This window comes from Limanda limanda, chromosome 8 (assembly GCF_963576545.1).
Source record: "Limanda limanda chromosome 8, fLimLim1.1, whole genome shotgun sequence".
NCBI lineage: Eukaryota > Metazoa > Chordata > Actinopteri > Pleuronectiformes > Pleuronectidae > Limanda > Limanda limanda.
In genome coordinates this window covers 6,213,771-6,230,735 of record NC_083643.1, presented here as the reverse complement: position 1 = coordinate 6,230,735, position 16,965 = coordinate 6,213,771, and the positions used below count along the sequence as shown (strand labels likewise).

Genomic DNA, 16,965 nt, shown 5'->3' with positions numbered 1-16,965 from the left:
GTGAACATTTGTACTAAATTTGAAGAGATTCTCTCACGGCGTTCTTGAGATATTGTGTTCCCAACAATGGGAAAAACAGACAAACGTTCGGAAGGACAAACCAAAATTACAACGCCTCCGTCCACTGGCTGTTGCCGGCGTAAGCTTAACAAGCTTAAACAGAAATCCCCCAGTTTCCTGTGGCGCAAACTGACTTCCTGAAGCCCTCCAGAGACTTAACTCACATGATGATATTATATATGATACAAAGATTAAGTGTGCAGAGCTAGTGGTCACAGTGTGTAAAACATTGTGCGTCCATATCCAGAACCTGTGCAGCTGGACCAGGGTTTGCTCCAGCTGTCAGTTCCCAGACTTCCAGCTTCTGTCCAGAGATGCTCATTAGCACCAGTACAGAAGCCAGCATGTGTGTGAGATTCCCTTACAGGAAGCCCGACGTGTGAATGCATGCGTGAGAACATGTATGTGTCTTCGGGTTGGTGGTGAGAGCAGGTCCATGTGTCAGTAACCATGTGCGTCAAAGGTATGTCCTGTATGACCCGGATGACGCTGATACCCAATCCTGTGGCTTCCCATCAGGGCTCTGGGGGGGCAATTAGAATGGTGTTGGATTCAGACGAACACGCTCAGACACAATCGGACCCAAAGCTCAGCTGTAGTATAACAGTGAGTTCAACTGCGGATCGTCGAGTCGCAGTCGAGGTGTCAACGTGCGGCCACATGTGTGTCTCTGGGGAACGAGTGGAAGTTACAGTAAACGTTGTCAGCAGCTTGGGGGGAATAGCACTCAGTGTTTTACTTCTGCAGGAAGTTGGGTATCGAACCGAAGAAGAATTATCTTTTCTGACCAACAACACTACTTTGGAACATCTGTTAAAAGCAGTGGTAGCTCCAGGATCCTTAAGTGCAGCAGCCTAGTTACCTTGAGGATAGGGAAACGTATCTGGATGAAATGTAGGTCTGGGCGATATGACCATAAATCAGTAGTTTAATCAGCACATTTAATGTCGGATTTTTATTTCAAAAACATATGTTTAGACCTGAGTCAAGGTTGTTTGGTTTTAATCTCTTCTATTAGCAGAGAATGGAAAACACTTACCCAGCAAGACGTTTGACAAGTTTGACATAAAGCCATTATGTGTTACACCTCTTGGTGTATTTGCAGAACGCACAAGCAATACATCAACATGATGACTGGACAAAGAACGGAGACTCGCTTGCAGGAATCGGGTAAAGCTCAAATCAGCCGGCTCAGTCTTAACGCAGGCAGAGGTCATGCACAGGAAGGCAGCCGGGGAGGTAATATAATTTCAGGGAATCCAGAGGCGTGAAATAACAAATTCCAAGGCAGGTAAAGCTGCAGAGCCGTGTTAGAAACAAAAACAGGTCGGTGGTCGTACGTGGTAGGCCACACGGGGCAGGAGCGCTGGTAAAGCTCGACATGAAGAACAGAGATAATTTGACAGTAAGAGTGTGTGTGTCTGTGTGTGTGAGTCTGTGTGTATGTGTGATAGAGTCTGTGTGTTTGTGTGTGTGTGAGCAGGGGATTGGTGAAACAATGGGAGGATGTGAAGCTGGTAACACAAAATAAAACAGGAAGTGAGAGTTCAGTCCGGACGGGTTGTCACCACCAGCCTGTGTTGTATTTCTATTGATGAAAATAATATTGCAATCACTGTTGATATCGTATAATTGCCCAGCCACAATAAACTAACAAAAACCTAATTGCCTGATGCCTTAATGTTATTATTCAAATATAATTCACAATCTGTCTGAGAACACAATTTTCACAGCTCAGCAAGTGGTATCACTGTGTTCCATATTGAGTCTTTATGTAAGATTATGTATTGAATCTTTTTATTAATTAAAAATTGTCTTGATGTGTATGTAACACTGGCTAGCCTCATGATTATGTTATGTATTTTATTATATTTATTTACTTCTTCTGTTTACCTGGTAACTTCTTTGTCTTTGACTGTGTTTTCCTCTCGTGTCAATTGATGCTAATGTTCGATTCCCTTTCCCACTAATCCAAACTTGTTTTGTTTTTTCCATTTTCCTGTCGATATTCATGTGCTTTACAGCTAAGTCCGACTTTACTTGACTTGTCAAACGTTATCTTTAGTATGACTTCGCCGCTGAAGTCTCCATTCTCAATATTTACACATTCAAATCCCAAGTGATCTAAATGTATTAAATATTCAACATAACGCCACAAGTCTTCTTCGCTTCTACTGATTTCAATTTAAAAGAAATAAAAATCTATATCATGAATTCAAAACTGCATGAAAACTCAAAGTCTATACATCCCTTGCTGTCTCATCCCGGCAACATTACTTTACTGTATGCTCACCCACCACCTCTTGACGATGTCAAGTCTCTTGCCAACTGGAGCACAGAACTGCAGGAGCAGCTTCCACCCACCCACTGCAAAAACAAAGTTAAGTGCTGGAGCCTCTTCACATTCAGACTGCGAAAGAGAATAAATTGTCTGCGCCTCTGATGTTGAGAGTTATCAAGAAGAACCGTGTGGAGTCAAACACTTGACATGTGCATTAGCGTTCCGAAGTGTTTTGGTTTGTGGATGTTTGGAATAAAAGTCTACGTTAGCGGTGAAGGCTGCGGTTCTATTATCAACAAGGAATTATTGGAGCATTTCCGCTGCTGACTCCTTTGTCTCGGAGCGCTGTTCAAGTTCAAGAGCAGCACGAGTGTGCACGAGTGAACAAACACACACACACAAACACATACACACAATTAGCAAAGGCGAAAAAGACATATTGAAATTAGGGCTGGGCAAGTTAACTCGTTTCAATGGAGTTAACTCGAGTTAACTCGAGTTAACTCGATTAATTATTTTATCTCGGTTTGATTATTTATTGTTTTATTGTGAAAGTCAGGCTTTTATTTTGTGAAAGTCTGTTGCTGACTGCTGCAGAACAGGAAAAAAGAAAATAATTGGCGGATAAACAATCGAGTTAACTCATCACTTGAGTTAACTCGATTAAAACGAGTTAACTTGCCCAGCCCTAATTGAAATCAATTCAAACACATTCCAAATCAAGTTTAGCCTCCATACTAACCTTACTGTAACATTAATACTAATATAATGATTATGTTTTATGGAGTTGTTTGGTTTTGTAGTACCTATAATGACAATGATAGGTTTTCATAATGTGACTTCTTTTTTTGTGTCTTATTTGTTGCTACAGCAAGGAAGTATAAGCTCTGTATTGTTTTACAGTGTGTGCTCACTAGAGCCCAATACTGATTTAAAAAAATAAATAAGGGAATAAGTTCCTTAGATGTCTTCATCAAACCCTTGAGACAAAGACAAATAATGAGGCTTGATATTTAACTGTTTAACCATAAACATGCCTAAACCATTATTATAACTATGAATAAAAAGAAAATGCAGATACAAGACAATACAAAAAAAGCCCATCTTTCTAGTCACATTATCACGTAGCAGCAAACATAAACCTTCGTATCATCTCATATCGGCCGACTAACACATCGGTCGGGTTCTAGTCTGCACATTTCTCTGTGTGGTTGTGAACATGGGGACATATTGCATGAGCCAGACCAGACCAAAGCAGAATATCATAAATCACAGACTGGAGACATGTTAATTTAAGACTGTGTCCTCTAGTGCACCTGTAATAAAGGTGCATGTTCTTGTCCTGGATTATCAAAAATACAGTACGACACTGTGACTCTGATAAAACTGCTAAGGTATCAAAAAAGAAGAAAACCCGACCACCCGTTTGCGGTTAATTTAATCCCTGAGAAAAAGAAAATCTTAGTCAAATAATCCAGGTGCCATGTGGACAAACACTCCGGCTCCGGCTGCAAAGGACACTCTCTCCTCTGGCTCCATTACAAATAATTATCTCCCATTGATCTTCCAAAGCCTCTGGGGAGAAGTAACATGAGCTCGTACTGTCTCAGCCTTCAATTGTCGGTCAACAGTGTGTGTGTGTGTGTGTGTGTGTGTGTGTGTGTGTGTGTGTGTGTGTGTGTGTGTGTGTGTGTGTGTGTGTGTGTGTGTGTGTGTGTGTGTGTGTGTGTGTGTACAGGAGGAAGTGTGTGACCTGCACATTTCAGGTCTGTGCAGTACACTGTTTGACTTGTGACAGCCGGCTACAGTTCCTGTGATTCTGCTGGTGGCTCGTCCCGACGCAGCAGCAGCAGTGCACGTGTCCTGGTGGGATTGTGAGAGAGGGAGGAAAGCCCTCTGTGAGCAGGTCAGCCGCAGAGGGGGGGGCCCGGTGATGGTGAATGCACTGATAACCGGCCACCCGGCGCGACTCTGCTGTGGCGTGAAAAACCAAGCCGTCAGTATAGAGGTCACCGCAGCGGAAAATTGTGTCCAGTAAAGCGTTCAGAGGGAGGGGGGGAGGGAGGGGGGGAATGGATGTGACAGTGAAGACATGCAATCCTAATGAAAATCAAAGCCAGTCAGCTTGGTCCTCGGAGAATCTCTGCGGCAGGAGGTGCGGCTCCCCGGTGGCTGACAAGAGAGGCGAGGCTCTGATGATGAAAGGGGCGGAGCCATAACTCTGTTGTCAGGTGTAATTTCTGAATCACCAAATCCTTTCATGAGGTGACACAAAAAGAAAACCCTGACTTCCTTTTTAACAACACAACAGCAAACTTTTCCCACTGTTTGAATTAGTCGCTGTGTGTGTGTGTGTGTGTGTGTGTGTGTGTGTGTGTGTGTGTGTGTGTGTGTGTGTGTGTGTGTGTGTGTGTGTGTGTGTGTGTGTGTGTGTGTGTGTGTGTGTGTGTGTGAGTGGGCGGACGTGACATCTCTATGGAAATCACTGTTCTCATCTCGCCAAGCCGCAGCTAAACGCTACAGTCTCATCTTTACGTTCATTACTGCAGCCTCAGCCCTCCCGTGGGGGGGGTTCACCGCACAACCACCTGCACCCAAAAGCCCTAAAGTGGACTTTCAAATTGCCGTCCTAGCACTTATCTAAATGGATCGCGACATCTGTGCCCTCAACTCTGTGTTTTAATTACTTCAGGTCTGCAAAAAAAGGAATATCCATGCACGGATCACGCAAAGTGAGGAGCTCGACCGAGTTCTTTTTGGAAGCATTAGACAAACAGAAGACACCGATGAGGATGGATGGAGCAGGGATGCAAATGCACAACACAATGAATAAGAGTTACTTGAAACGCTGTTGAATTGTGTTATTCGCCCTTTTGAAAAGTTAAAATATACATATGACTTAGAGATTAGCTCCAATCTGCAGCTAATAGGCAGCTTAGACACCACCTCAGTTATGGGGGTTGTTGGTCTCGAGTACAGAGCTGTAACAAACAATTTGATTATTGAAAAGAAGAAACAAAACGTCACATCTGTCTTTTAAGCCACGACAACGTATCACTTCCTCCAGAAATAGCCGATGGCCTCTTCATGACTAAGACTCAAGCAGAACTTGTGACTACAGCATCCAAGCAACGGGAAGAAGGAGCTTTGTAGATGAGAATCTGTTGGAGACACCTCATCGCTGCCTGTACACGAAACTAAAACAATTCTGTAACATTCCCTGGCATGAGTGTTGGATCAAAGGAACATTAAAGGGAGGATTATTAAGTTCTATCTGCTCTTACACTAGAATGGCATAACTTTGCTTTGGCCCAACAGTCCTCTTTTATCCAATCAAGTGGCAGGAAAGTGCCCACTTACCCACTTATAGTCATCAGTGCCCTGAGCGTGATTATGTTCATCAAGATCCACTGATTACTCTGTGAGACAACGGTGGAAATGTCAAGAAAAGTCAAAGAAGGTGTTTTCTTTCTTCCACCGAGCAATCAACCCAATCATAGTCTTGCTCACAAACAAACTAATAAAGAAACAGGGTCAAAGCCTAACCTCCGTGGTCGAGGGAACAAGCGTAAAATTGTCAAGAACAGCGCCGTTAGGAATCCGACACTATCAGTCCAATCCTCCTTTGCCTTTTTTCCACTTAATTATTTTTTTGCTCCATCATTTAATTCATTTGTCGGCTCAAAGCCTTGGACCTGCCTGCGCTAATATGAGATAAACCTCTGAAAGGAGGACGACATTAATTGTGTCTAAAGGAATTCAAGTGAAGTGGCAGCCCTTTCTCTCTGTGGCAGGCGAAAGTTGGCCCTGCTCACCCCCCCCCACACGCTGACATCAAAAGCAATAAGTGGGAAGAGCCACTCTAATTGCCTTGAAGCGACCTGCCAGCGTAGGCACCAATATAAAGCTTTGTGCGCTCGCTTCAAATGAGCCCTTCAACTCTCTGTCTGTTTCTCGACAGTCGGGTTCAGGGGTTTGAAACGGTCACTCTGCCTCCATGAAGCACCTCTGCAAAAAACACTAGAACCAGAACGATGGAGCGACACACACACACCTGCACACGCACGCTCACACAGGTTTAAACAGGAGTGGACGTGAGTGGCAATTATCCTCGACAACCCCCCTTCAAAAAAAAAAAATATCTGAAATTTTGTCGCCATCTAGGCAGCAGGGGCGGTACTGCGTGCCTCAGGGCAAGAAAGACAAGAGAGATTGATTTTTGAGTGAAACGTTTTTTTTTCGCCTGATTTCTCCTACAACAGCGCAGAGAGGAAAATAAGAGGAAGCTGTGGAATACAACGGGCAAAGAGACAGACAGGGGGAGAAAGTGTAACATTTAATATTGTGCTGTCTTGTGTGAAACGCCTACCAAAAAAAAAAAGACAAGGAGAAAGAGGCTTGAGATACATTCAGGAGAATTGAACAGACCGGAGCTGGTGAGAAGAAAAATGGGTGAAATAACGCCGCAGAGCCGCAAAGCACAAGAAGAAGAAAAAAAAAAAAGAGATGAAGCAAGTAAGCCGGGATGATTTCTTGTAAAAGTCAAGAAGACCTTCTCAGCTATCAGTTCCGTTTAGCAGCAGAGCGGGATTTGATTACTTCAAAGACCCTTGCTGAACATGGAGTAAAGTGAAAACCCCCAGAGTCATGTTGAGAGAGACAAAGAGAATAAGAAAAGTCGGGCTGACGTCTTCAAACAATCACACGCTGCGAGAGTGAGGAGGCACATCAGAGGATCGGCTTCCACCAGAGCTTTAGACAAGTGTGTTAAAGTCGAGGTGGTGACACATGTTGTGTTATCGGCTCTGAAACCGAACGGAGAAGTGTTGTCTTCCACTCGTTGCTCTTCTGCAATCAAACAGGATTCAATGGGTTTTTCTAACGTGAACACAGAGATCAGTTCCAATTCACCGATTACAGCCGATTAAAAAGCAAGGGATGAGGTTTGAGCTTTGTTCAAAATTTAAATGTGTATTTCTGTGTATTTTTGTTATATCTTAATTAACTTTACAGTACGAACACTGAGCTTGTCAGGACAACTAAACCTAAATGAGCCACTGTCCAGCTTTAAGGTTGGAGATAAGGTTCTGGTTAGTCCCAATAGGGAAGGCTGCACAAATCTGTGTGTGTGTGAGTAGGATTTCACTCTAAAGAGTTTTTCTTCTAACATTTCAGGTCACATTTTCTGCACCTTATATCTAACAATTCACTTTGGGCAGCATGAGGTGGTGTGAGACAATGTCCTCATCGTGTAGTTGTGTGTGTGTTTAATATTACTCTGTCGAAAAGCGCAGCTAGTCAAGCTTCCACTTCTGTCTCGGTGTTGAAAAAAAGGAAAAACCCCACACTGTTGTGCCAAAGGTGGACTAATCCATGGGGGATAGTGCAAAGTAAGCATCGAGCAGGCGATGCATCACACACCTTCAGTCTTCAGATACACACTCGGAGATTTATAGAGCTCATTAAGCTCTAAAGTTGCCACCACGGAGGAAAAGAAACCTGATGAGGACCTCAGAGGAAGAGAGAACACACACAAGTGCTCTTTCAGGTGTGAGTCTAGATTTGTATGTAAAGCCTAATTGGGGCTGGGTCAGGTGGAAACCGAGTGTTTGCCTTCCCACCCCGAGGTGCTTATTACATCAACCCTGCGTAGCTGTTAGCAATTTCAAATGTCGTCCCCAATGCTCGATCTAGCTCGATAAGGCCGAGCAAATATGAGGGCAGGGAGAAGCTGAATATGCAGAGAAGAAGAAGAAGAAGAAGAAGGGAGTGTGTGTCTGATTTATCCATCAGCTGGTCCGGTGTAACTTCTCATCACCTGCAGGAGCCGTCTATCCCCTCACCTAGCGATATGTTCATAAGAAATGAATCAGGTTTATCCGGCAGAAATCTCCATCAGCCAGGTTTTGACCCTGTGGCTGGAATTAACAATGCAGTTAGTCATGAAACGCTTTAGCTGTTCATTGACCTTTGCTAAGTGGCTGAGGAACGGTGTGAACGGCACCAACAATGGAGCGCTGCCCACTGGAAGCGTTAACGCATTATAATATCATCGCCCGGCTACTGTTGGAGGCAAAAAAGTACTTGTGTGCAAGAAATAGGGGACCCGCAGTACCAGCCCTTTTACATGAATACTCCCACTGTGCTGCAGCTACACACACACACACACACACAAAAACACACACACACAAATCGAGGCAATGGAGAGGAGTTATCACAATCCCGCTGCTAAAAAAAGAGAAGAGAAGAAGACACTCCTGCCAAACATAGACTTGTGAGTGTGTGTGTGTGTGTGTGTGTGTGTGTGTGTGTGTGTGTGTGTGTGTGTGTGTGTGTGTGTGTGTGTGTGTGTGTGTGTGTGTGTGTGTGTGTGTGTGAGAGAGACGGGAAAAGAGAGGGGAGGACGCATGTGGATGTTTGCGAGTGTGCGGAGAAGAGACGGACAAACAGAGTGGGTGAACGGCTCATGAATATCTGTAATGTGCTACAGAGGGTGTTTGTCAGAGTGGATGGTGAAGGAGGAGGAGGAGGAGGAGAGATGGAGAAAGTGAGAGATGGAGAGAGAAGAGGGTGTGAACCACGCCGCCCTCCCTCCCTCCCTCTCTCTCTCTCACACACACACACACACACAGTCACACACTTTGGATTTCGAATGTTGTCGTTGGGAGGCGTTATCTGGACCTCGGTATCTCTCTCCGGCGCTTTGTCTCTCTGTCGCTCGCCCGTTTTATCTGAGCGCTTGTTCCGTGTGCTTGTCCGACCGCGGAGCTAACAAGAGGAGGACAAACCCAGACGAGAGCGCGATCAGCTGGAGGGACAGCGTCGCATTGTGCTGCCGTGTCCTTCACACATGGTTACTGGGGCCTTTTGTGTGTGTATTTGTGTGTCTGTGTGTGTGTGTCTCTTCTGTACTTTCTCAATCCACTCAAACTCACCACTACTCACAAATAAGCCATTAATCCACTCTCCTCGGACTCTTTCGCGATTGCACGACACCCTGTCCATTGGCGTTTTGCATAATTAGGCCACTTATATCAAATGCAGGCAGATTCTAATGGAGCGCTGAGGGGACATATTTATTTTAATTACTCCTCTCACTATCTCTATCCCTCATCCTCCCACGCCGGCCTCCACTCATCCACTCCCTTTCCCTCCGGAGAGCAGCGAGTGGCCACGTCCAGGGAGAGAAGATTGAAGAAGACTGTGTTTTTCTCCCAAAGGTCACGCCCTCCAACAGTGGGGCTAAGATAGCGTTTGACCTTAAAGTCCATTACGGCGCTTTGTGCTGCTCAGCCGCAGTCACAGGGGAACCCGAGGGTGAATAAAAGAAAACTTGATGTCAGTTTTTTCGGGGGGTGTCTGTTCAGTTCAATTAAACTTTATCCAGATATCGTTACATTACGATTTATGTCAATCACGTTAAAGGACTTAAAGCCATAAGGTCAAGACGGGAAACTGTTTGTGTAGATGGACGACATGACGGCTTTCCAAAAGTGAAGCCAAAGGCGGCAGCACAGGTTATAAACACTTCCTCCTCCATGTTAGCAGATGGAACACAAGTCAAACTAAAAAGTCATAATGCAAGTCAAAGTGCAGTTTTATCTCATATTACATTGTTTTTACTTAAATTATTATTTTTTATGGGGAACAGCGCACACAAGGACTAGTAAAATAACTAAATTACAGATGAAAAATGAAAAATATGTCATACAAAAGAAATAGGAAACGAAAGTTGCTAAATAGAACAAAAGAGTGTGTGTGTGTGTGTGTGTTTGTGGGAGGGCCTTTATACCACTCAAATTTATTAGTTAGTTCTAATCGTACTGAATTTTGTTCCGGTTTTAATTTTTCTGATTAGTTTAGGTTTTAATTAGTTATTTGATGGCTCCGTCCCCAGATCACCAGTGTACAGACTCTGTTCCCAAATGACATAATTTAATGAAGGGAGCGTTCGCATCCGGGATATTACGGTTTCATTTCTGGTCAGTGGATGGATCTGGAGACACATTGTCTGTGTACAGCCTGTGGTCAAGATCTGGAAATGAATTAGAGAATAAAACCGAACAGTTCCCACAATGAGCAAAGCACTAAGTGACAGTGGAGAGAAAGAACCTCCGTGAGCCATCGGCCTCAGCTGGTCGGGAGAGAAATGGGGGAGAGTGGGAGAGAGAGGTGGAGACCAGAAACTGTTGTGTAACTGTTGTTTTGAAGCAGTTCTGAAAAAAGTGTACAAGTGTATGTGTGTGTGTGTTTGTGTGTGTCCATGCTCTGTGCCTACTCTGATTGGGGTGTGCGTGTGCATGTGTATTTCATTTACAGGAATCTTTTAGAGTTAGTTGTTCACTGTCAATAACAGCTGACTCCGGACTGAAAGGCTCTGAAGAGCACTCCTGCAGCACAAGCTGTGGTTGGCTGTGCTCTTTCATACAGGAAACAGCACAGATAAGTAGAACGTAATGGAGACTGAAACCACAAAGCCCCCATACTGGAAGGCCTATTTGCCAGATGATTGTTCGAACCACAGCAACACCGGAGTTCATTTAGACAGCAGAGCCTGGATTGTATTGGCCGATGCTTTCACTTCAGCTACTGCATGTTCTGTTTTGTGTTTGTGAGTCTCTGAAGGCTGTTACAGCAGCAAACTTCTCTGCAGTTTTTGTAAAACTCGAATTCTTTTATGCTGCCAGCTGGTCTACGGGCGCGAGAGAAGGGATGAGAGGGAGAGAGCAGGAGAGAGGGAGGAAGGGTGTAAGTGAGCGTAGAGCTGCACAATTAACCCCAAATTTAATAAGAACGACATTTTGAATCCGACTTTATCTTGCTCATGTTGGTTAATTTGGTTAATTTCCTGAATTTCTGCATTTACGAACTATAAGGTTTCCGCTACGTTCATTTTGCCGCATGATCCTGGTGGTGGATCATGATCCTGGTGGTGGATCATGATCCTGGTGGTGGATCATGATCCTGGTGGTGGATCATGATTCTGGTGGTGGATCATGATCCTGGTGGTGGATCATAAGCCTGGTGGTGGATCATGATTCTGGTGGTGGATCATGAGTCTGGTGGTGGATCATGATTCTGGTGGTGGATCATGATCCTGGTGGTGGATCATAAGCCTGGTGGTGGATCATGATTCTGGTGGTGGATCATGATTCTGGTGGTGGATCATGATTCTGGTGGTGGATCATGATCCTGGTGGTGGATCATAAGCCTGGTGGTGGATCATGATTGAGGTGGTGGATCATGATCCTGGTGGTGGATCCTGATCCTGGTGGTGGATCATGATCCTGGTGGTGGATCAGGATCGTCTTTGTGGACCATGATCGTCTTGGCGGCTGATTGTAGACTATGATTACAACAGCACTGCTTGATATACAACATGCCTACTAACATATTCAACCATTACTGCCCATAACTCCTACTTCTAATGTATAAATACTCCAAACATTCACACACTTCTCAGACAGAAGTTCTTTACGCAGATTATGACGCAATCAGATTTGAACTCCATCGTTGCAGAAGAAGCGACGGCTCGTTCATCTGCAAACACATGAATACTAATTAAGAAGTTTATCATCAAGATCAGTTGTAAAAGTTAGAAATAATCGTGATATTGATTTGAAGTCTGATGTCGTAGCCTAAAGCGATGAGACAGAAAGAAGGAAATCACCCGACCTTAATGACTGGTTTTCATCGCTACCGTGTCATCATGCTCTTCTCATTCCCCATTATCCAAACAATCCATCATGGAGACGACACTCAGTTACAGCAGAAGGTCTGAAAGGAGACTTCACACACAGTAATCTTCTGAGGAGAAACAAGGGGTTAGCCAGGGTCGGCTCTGAGAGGATGATTCATTGAATCCAGTGACGGACGTGACACGGCTCCGACTCACAGTGTGTGAAAAGGAAAAGCAAAGCAAAATCACAGGGGGGGGGGGGAGGTGTGTGGAGGGGGGGCATGGGCTGAACATCCTTCATTGTCCTCTGCAAAGACGGATCAAACATGGAACTACATGAGATATATATATATATATATTTATAAACCCATGTGTTCAGGAGGGACTCAACCCTGAGATTACAGGAGCGTGGTTGCTGAACGCAGCGTGGACTTGCTATTCAGTGTGTGTGTGTGTGTGTGTGTGTGTGTGTGTGTGTGTGTGCACTCGCACCTCACACCTGTTGCTTCACTCCTGAATAATAAATGCTCGCTGACATACCAGGAATGGTCGTGTCCTCTCTTTCTGATAAGGGGGGAGATCAATGAACTGCTTCTAGATGGTGAGGCACAACAGGCGGGGGAGTTGGAGAGACGGGATAAAAGGATAAAGTGTGTCTCTCTGTTTGTGTTTGTGTTTTTGTGCGTCACCGCGTGTGTGACTAAGGAGGACGCCGTGGCAGCTCCGTTTCCGGCGCCACACGTTGAACATTGTTCCCCGGAGACCGTGACCTCCCTTCCCGTTCCCTCGCTACCTGTCTCCCTCGCCCCCGGGCTGAAACAGGAAGTTTAACAGTCCCCTGTTCACCGCACGCCCATAAACGTCCGTGACAGCAAATCTCTCTGCGGACACGCCCAGGTGCCAGCCCAGAATTTAAACTGTGAGTATAACTGTCATGCTCCACCGGAAAAGACAGAGAGAGCGTTAAAGTGAGAGGACGGCTCTGAGCTTTTTCAGGAAAATAAATGGAAGGGAGTTAGGGTTGGTGAATCCCATTAATAAAAGGTAAAAGACTAGTTCCACAGGATGGGAGAGGGACGTGCAACAGAAAGAGAGAGACAGGGAGGGAGGGAGGAATCCAACTGGGGAAAGAAATGAGAATCAAATATAAAAAAAAAAATGACAGAGTGAAAAATCCTTGCACCTGCAGCTCCCAGCTGTTCCGAGCCGATTCTGAAAGCTCGCTCCACCCGGGGAGACTGCTCATAGCGTTTCATTTATAAAACAGGGATTTACTGCCAAGGAGGGGGCTGCCTGTGGTGTGTGTCTGCCCGGGTGCGGGTGAGGAGGTGGTGGGAGGAAGGTAGGTGTGCACTGTGCTTACTGTGGAGAGAGACTTGGCTCCCCAACCTGAGCGACTATAAATAAGAGACCCTCATTCCATCCCTCACTCGGCACTGTAACACAGTGAGACTGCAGGTTCCCCTTGTTCCCAGAGGGGTTGGAGGCTGGTTTAAAGTTTTTCTTTGGCTTCATATAGTTTATATTTTCAGTGGTTTGCTTTAGCGTTTTCGCACAAGTCATTTCATGGATTAATTTACATCAGATATTCAGAGCTACGGCTTCCGGTGAGACAGCCGGAGGATGGAGCTTCTCCCGGAGGAACTGGCTCAGTCTGTTAATCAGCCTCAAGCTCGGGGCCAGAGCATCATAGATCTAACTGGTGCTGGAGTGACGAGAGCAGCTTTCAGACCCTGAACCTGAACCAAGCAGATCCTCCACAGTTTCTGCGGACTATCTCCAACTGGTCTCTAAAAGTCAAGGGCAAGTCAGGATGAAGCTTCTAACACGCAATAGATGTAAAGATGCACACGTAGAAGACACCGACAAAGATGTAACGAGAGTTAATATGTCACTTCCTGCTTATGTCTCCTGGACTATGAATAAACAACAACACAGAAGGAGGTTGTCAGAGGTCAGATGCGTTTACAACAGCAGGAAAATGTCCCGATCATTCATGATGGCGGGGGCGGAATCACGTGCTTTTGTTTACACCACCTCATCGCTAAAAGGCTCTCGAATCCCGTCTTTCAAGTAGAAACACAATCAACCCGTTTTCATGCTGCACACACGGCCTCACTTGATAATTTCACCGGATATTGGGGCTGGCAGGAGAAACTCTGGAGATCGTTGTGACATTTTCATTCTCACATTAAACTGGAGAACATTTTTCTACTCTGTCCCTGAGGAAAGTGAATGAAACGTGTCAATAGAAAAACCTCCTCACAAGAGCAAGAAATACCAAATGTGAGTGTGTAACGTGGGTGGTGTGTGTGTGTGTGTGTGTGTGTGTGTGTGTGTGTGTGTGTGTGTGTGTGTGTGTGTGTGTGTGTACTGTATGTCTGTGAGAATAGGGCCAGGTCACAATTGATGAAGTAGGGGGAGTTAAATGATTTTTTTGCACGATGGCTCCAGATCAGAAGATCGAAACCACGATGTGGAAACGAAACCGATGGCCTATCCCAATTAAAAAAAATGAATAAAACAGAGCAGAGAGGAATTTGCACCGTGAGCCTACACGGGTCGTACGGGAAATACCAAATGAGCTGCGGTGTCTGCTGCCTCTCTGTACACCCAGAGGAGAGAGAGAGAGAGGGAGAGAGATAGTTTCCCAAATGAGCTGTTTGCCTGCCACGCTCCGGGGCTCTCCCATTGTTGCTGTGTTTAGAAATAGCCTCAGCTCGGTTATTTTAAAATTAGCCGCCGCTCTGAGCTTTTTCACAGCGAGTGCCACCGTCGTTGGAAGAAACTGCACCGTGATTACCTCGCTGGTTAATTCCCGATCATCCTGTAATGAGATGAATGTGTGAGTGTGTGTGTGTGTGTTCTGCTTGCGGAGGTCAGAGGTCAGATTCACCCCAGGTTGCTGGAGGGCACCTCAGCAGTAATAGAGGGGGGGGGGGGACCGGTCACTTGGTTTGGAAGCGGTGAAGTGGATAAAGTGCTGCAGAGGGATTCGGAAAAAACAAATTGAGCAGTCGTCTCCATTGAAATCATCGCTTAAAGACTTGAGTGGCAGAAGCAGCTCCTCCAAGTTACCCCCCCACTCCCTCTCTCTCTCCCTCCGCACATATTAAAGTCAGATCAAACAGGCGAGCGCTTCTATCACAGAGGGAATTAAGGCTTTATTAAATATCCCGGGAGAGCTCGTCTGTGGAGAGCAGGAGACTGAGTGAAAAACACCCGGAGAGACGACACAAATAACGGCGGCCAAGTTAGTTCCCTGCCCCTCTTTCCCTCCTCCTCCTCCTCCTCCACCCTCCACCACCAGCCTCTCTCTCCCTTTCTCTCACCCCTCTCCTCTCCTCTCTGCTTCTCACACTCTCTCCCTCCCTCACACACACACACACACACACACTAACACACACTCGAGCCCAAAGACACGCACAACTTGGTGGCTGAGCGGAATATAGATGCGACTGGAGACAAGAGCCGGAGCATGTGATCCGCACAAACATGAACACCCCCCTGCGCTCCTCTTCCTCCTCTTCCTCCTCGTCCTCCTCTCCCTCCTCTTCCTCCTCTCCCTCCTCTTCCTCCTCTTCCTCCTCTCATCCATCATCTGCGTGTATAGCTCCCTCTCTCCCTCGCTTCTGTGCGACTCTATAAAATACACGTGAAAGACATTTCCCCTTGAAATAAACAGAAGTGAGGGAGCTCTGCGGAGGAGTCAGACCCGAGTCCTCCTGCTCCTCCTACTCCCTCCTGCTCCCTCCTGCTCCCTCCTGCTCCTCCTGCTACCTCCTGCTCCTCCTGCTCCCTCCTGCTCCTCCTGCTCCTCCTGCTCTCCCTGCTCCTCCTGCTCCTCCTGCTCTCCCTGCTCCTCCTGCTCCTCCTGCTCCCTCCTGCTCCCTCCTGCTCCCTCCTGCTCCTCCTGCTCCCTCCTGCTACTCCTGCTCCTCCTGCTCCCTCCTGCTCCTCCTGCTCCCTCCTGCTCCCTCCTGCTCCTCCTGCTCCTCCTGCTCCCTCCTGCTCCCTCCTGCTCCTCCTGCTACCTCCTGCTCCTCCTGCTCCCTCCTGCTCCTCCTGCTCCTCCTGCTCTCCCTGCTCCTCCTGCTCCTCCTGCTCTCCCTGCTCCTCCTGCTCCTCCTGCTCCCTCCTGCTCCCTCCTGCTCCCTCCTGCTCCTCCTGCTACTCCTGCTCCTCCTGCTCCTCCTGCTCTCTCCTGCTCTCCCTCCTGCTCCTCCTGCTCCCTCCTGCTCCCTCCTGCTCCTCCTGCTCCTCCTGCTCTCCTCCTGCTCCTCCTGCTCCTCCTGCGCGCAGACCCACGGAACGCGGATGAACTTGGTTCGGCACCCCGCTGTGCGTCAGGGCGCAGACTCGGGACAAACTTGCCAAGTGAAGCTCGACTGAGACGAGACGGAAAACCCAGAGATAAATAAAAAGAGTGGGGTCTCTCTCCATCTCAGTCACGTTGTCCCCAAATCCCCCCTTTCTCTCTCTCTCTCTCTCATGCACCTTTCCTCCTTCTCTTACCTGGTGGACGAGCACAGCCAGGACGATGCGGACTCCGAGCTCCATGGCGGGTTGTTAATGTCTCTCGGTGTGGAACAGTAAACGCGGATTCAGGACGACAGGGTGAGAGAGGCTGGGTCAGCTCTGCTCATAATTCCACTGTCCAAGCGCTGGAGAGAGAGAGAGCTGGAGAGAGAGAGAGAGAGAGAGAGAGAGAGAGAGAGAGAAAGAGAGAGAGAGAGAGAGAGAGGGAGGTGGGTGGAGAGACACAGGGACAGACTGGCAGAGAGAGAGAGAGAGAGAGGAACGCCTTTCGCCGTGAGCCGTCAGCTGCCAACTTCCCCCCCAAATACAACTGCAGTCTGATCAGCAGAGCATTGGATAGAGGAGCCGAGACCACGACCAATAGATTTATGGGGAGGAGGAGGAGGATGACGGGAGGAGAGAGGCA

The 16,965-nt window shown here is 46.7% G+C and overlaps 1 protein-coding gene across 1 annotated transcript in view; it reads right to left on the bottom strand.

The window, feature by feature from the left end:
- cdh13 (cadherin 13, H-cadherin (heart)) overlaps positions 1-16,580 on the bottom strand; it is a 291,804-nt gene extending 275,224 nt beyond the window's left edge. Inside the window, exon 1 of the mRNA XM_061076474.1 lies at positions 16,536-16,580. Within this exon, the coding sequence (XP_060932457.1) occupies positions 16,536-16,580 (45 nt within the window). The remainder of the gene's footprint in view (positions 1-16,535) is intronic.
- Positions 16,581-16,965: the final 385 nt, after the last annotated feature.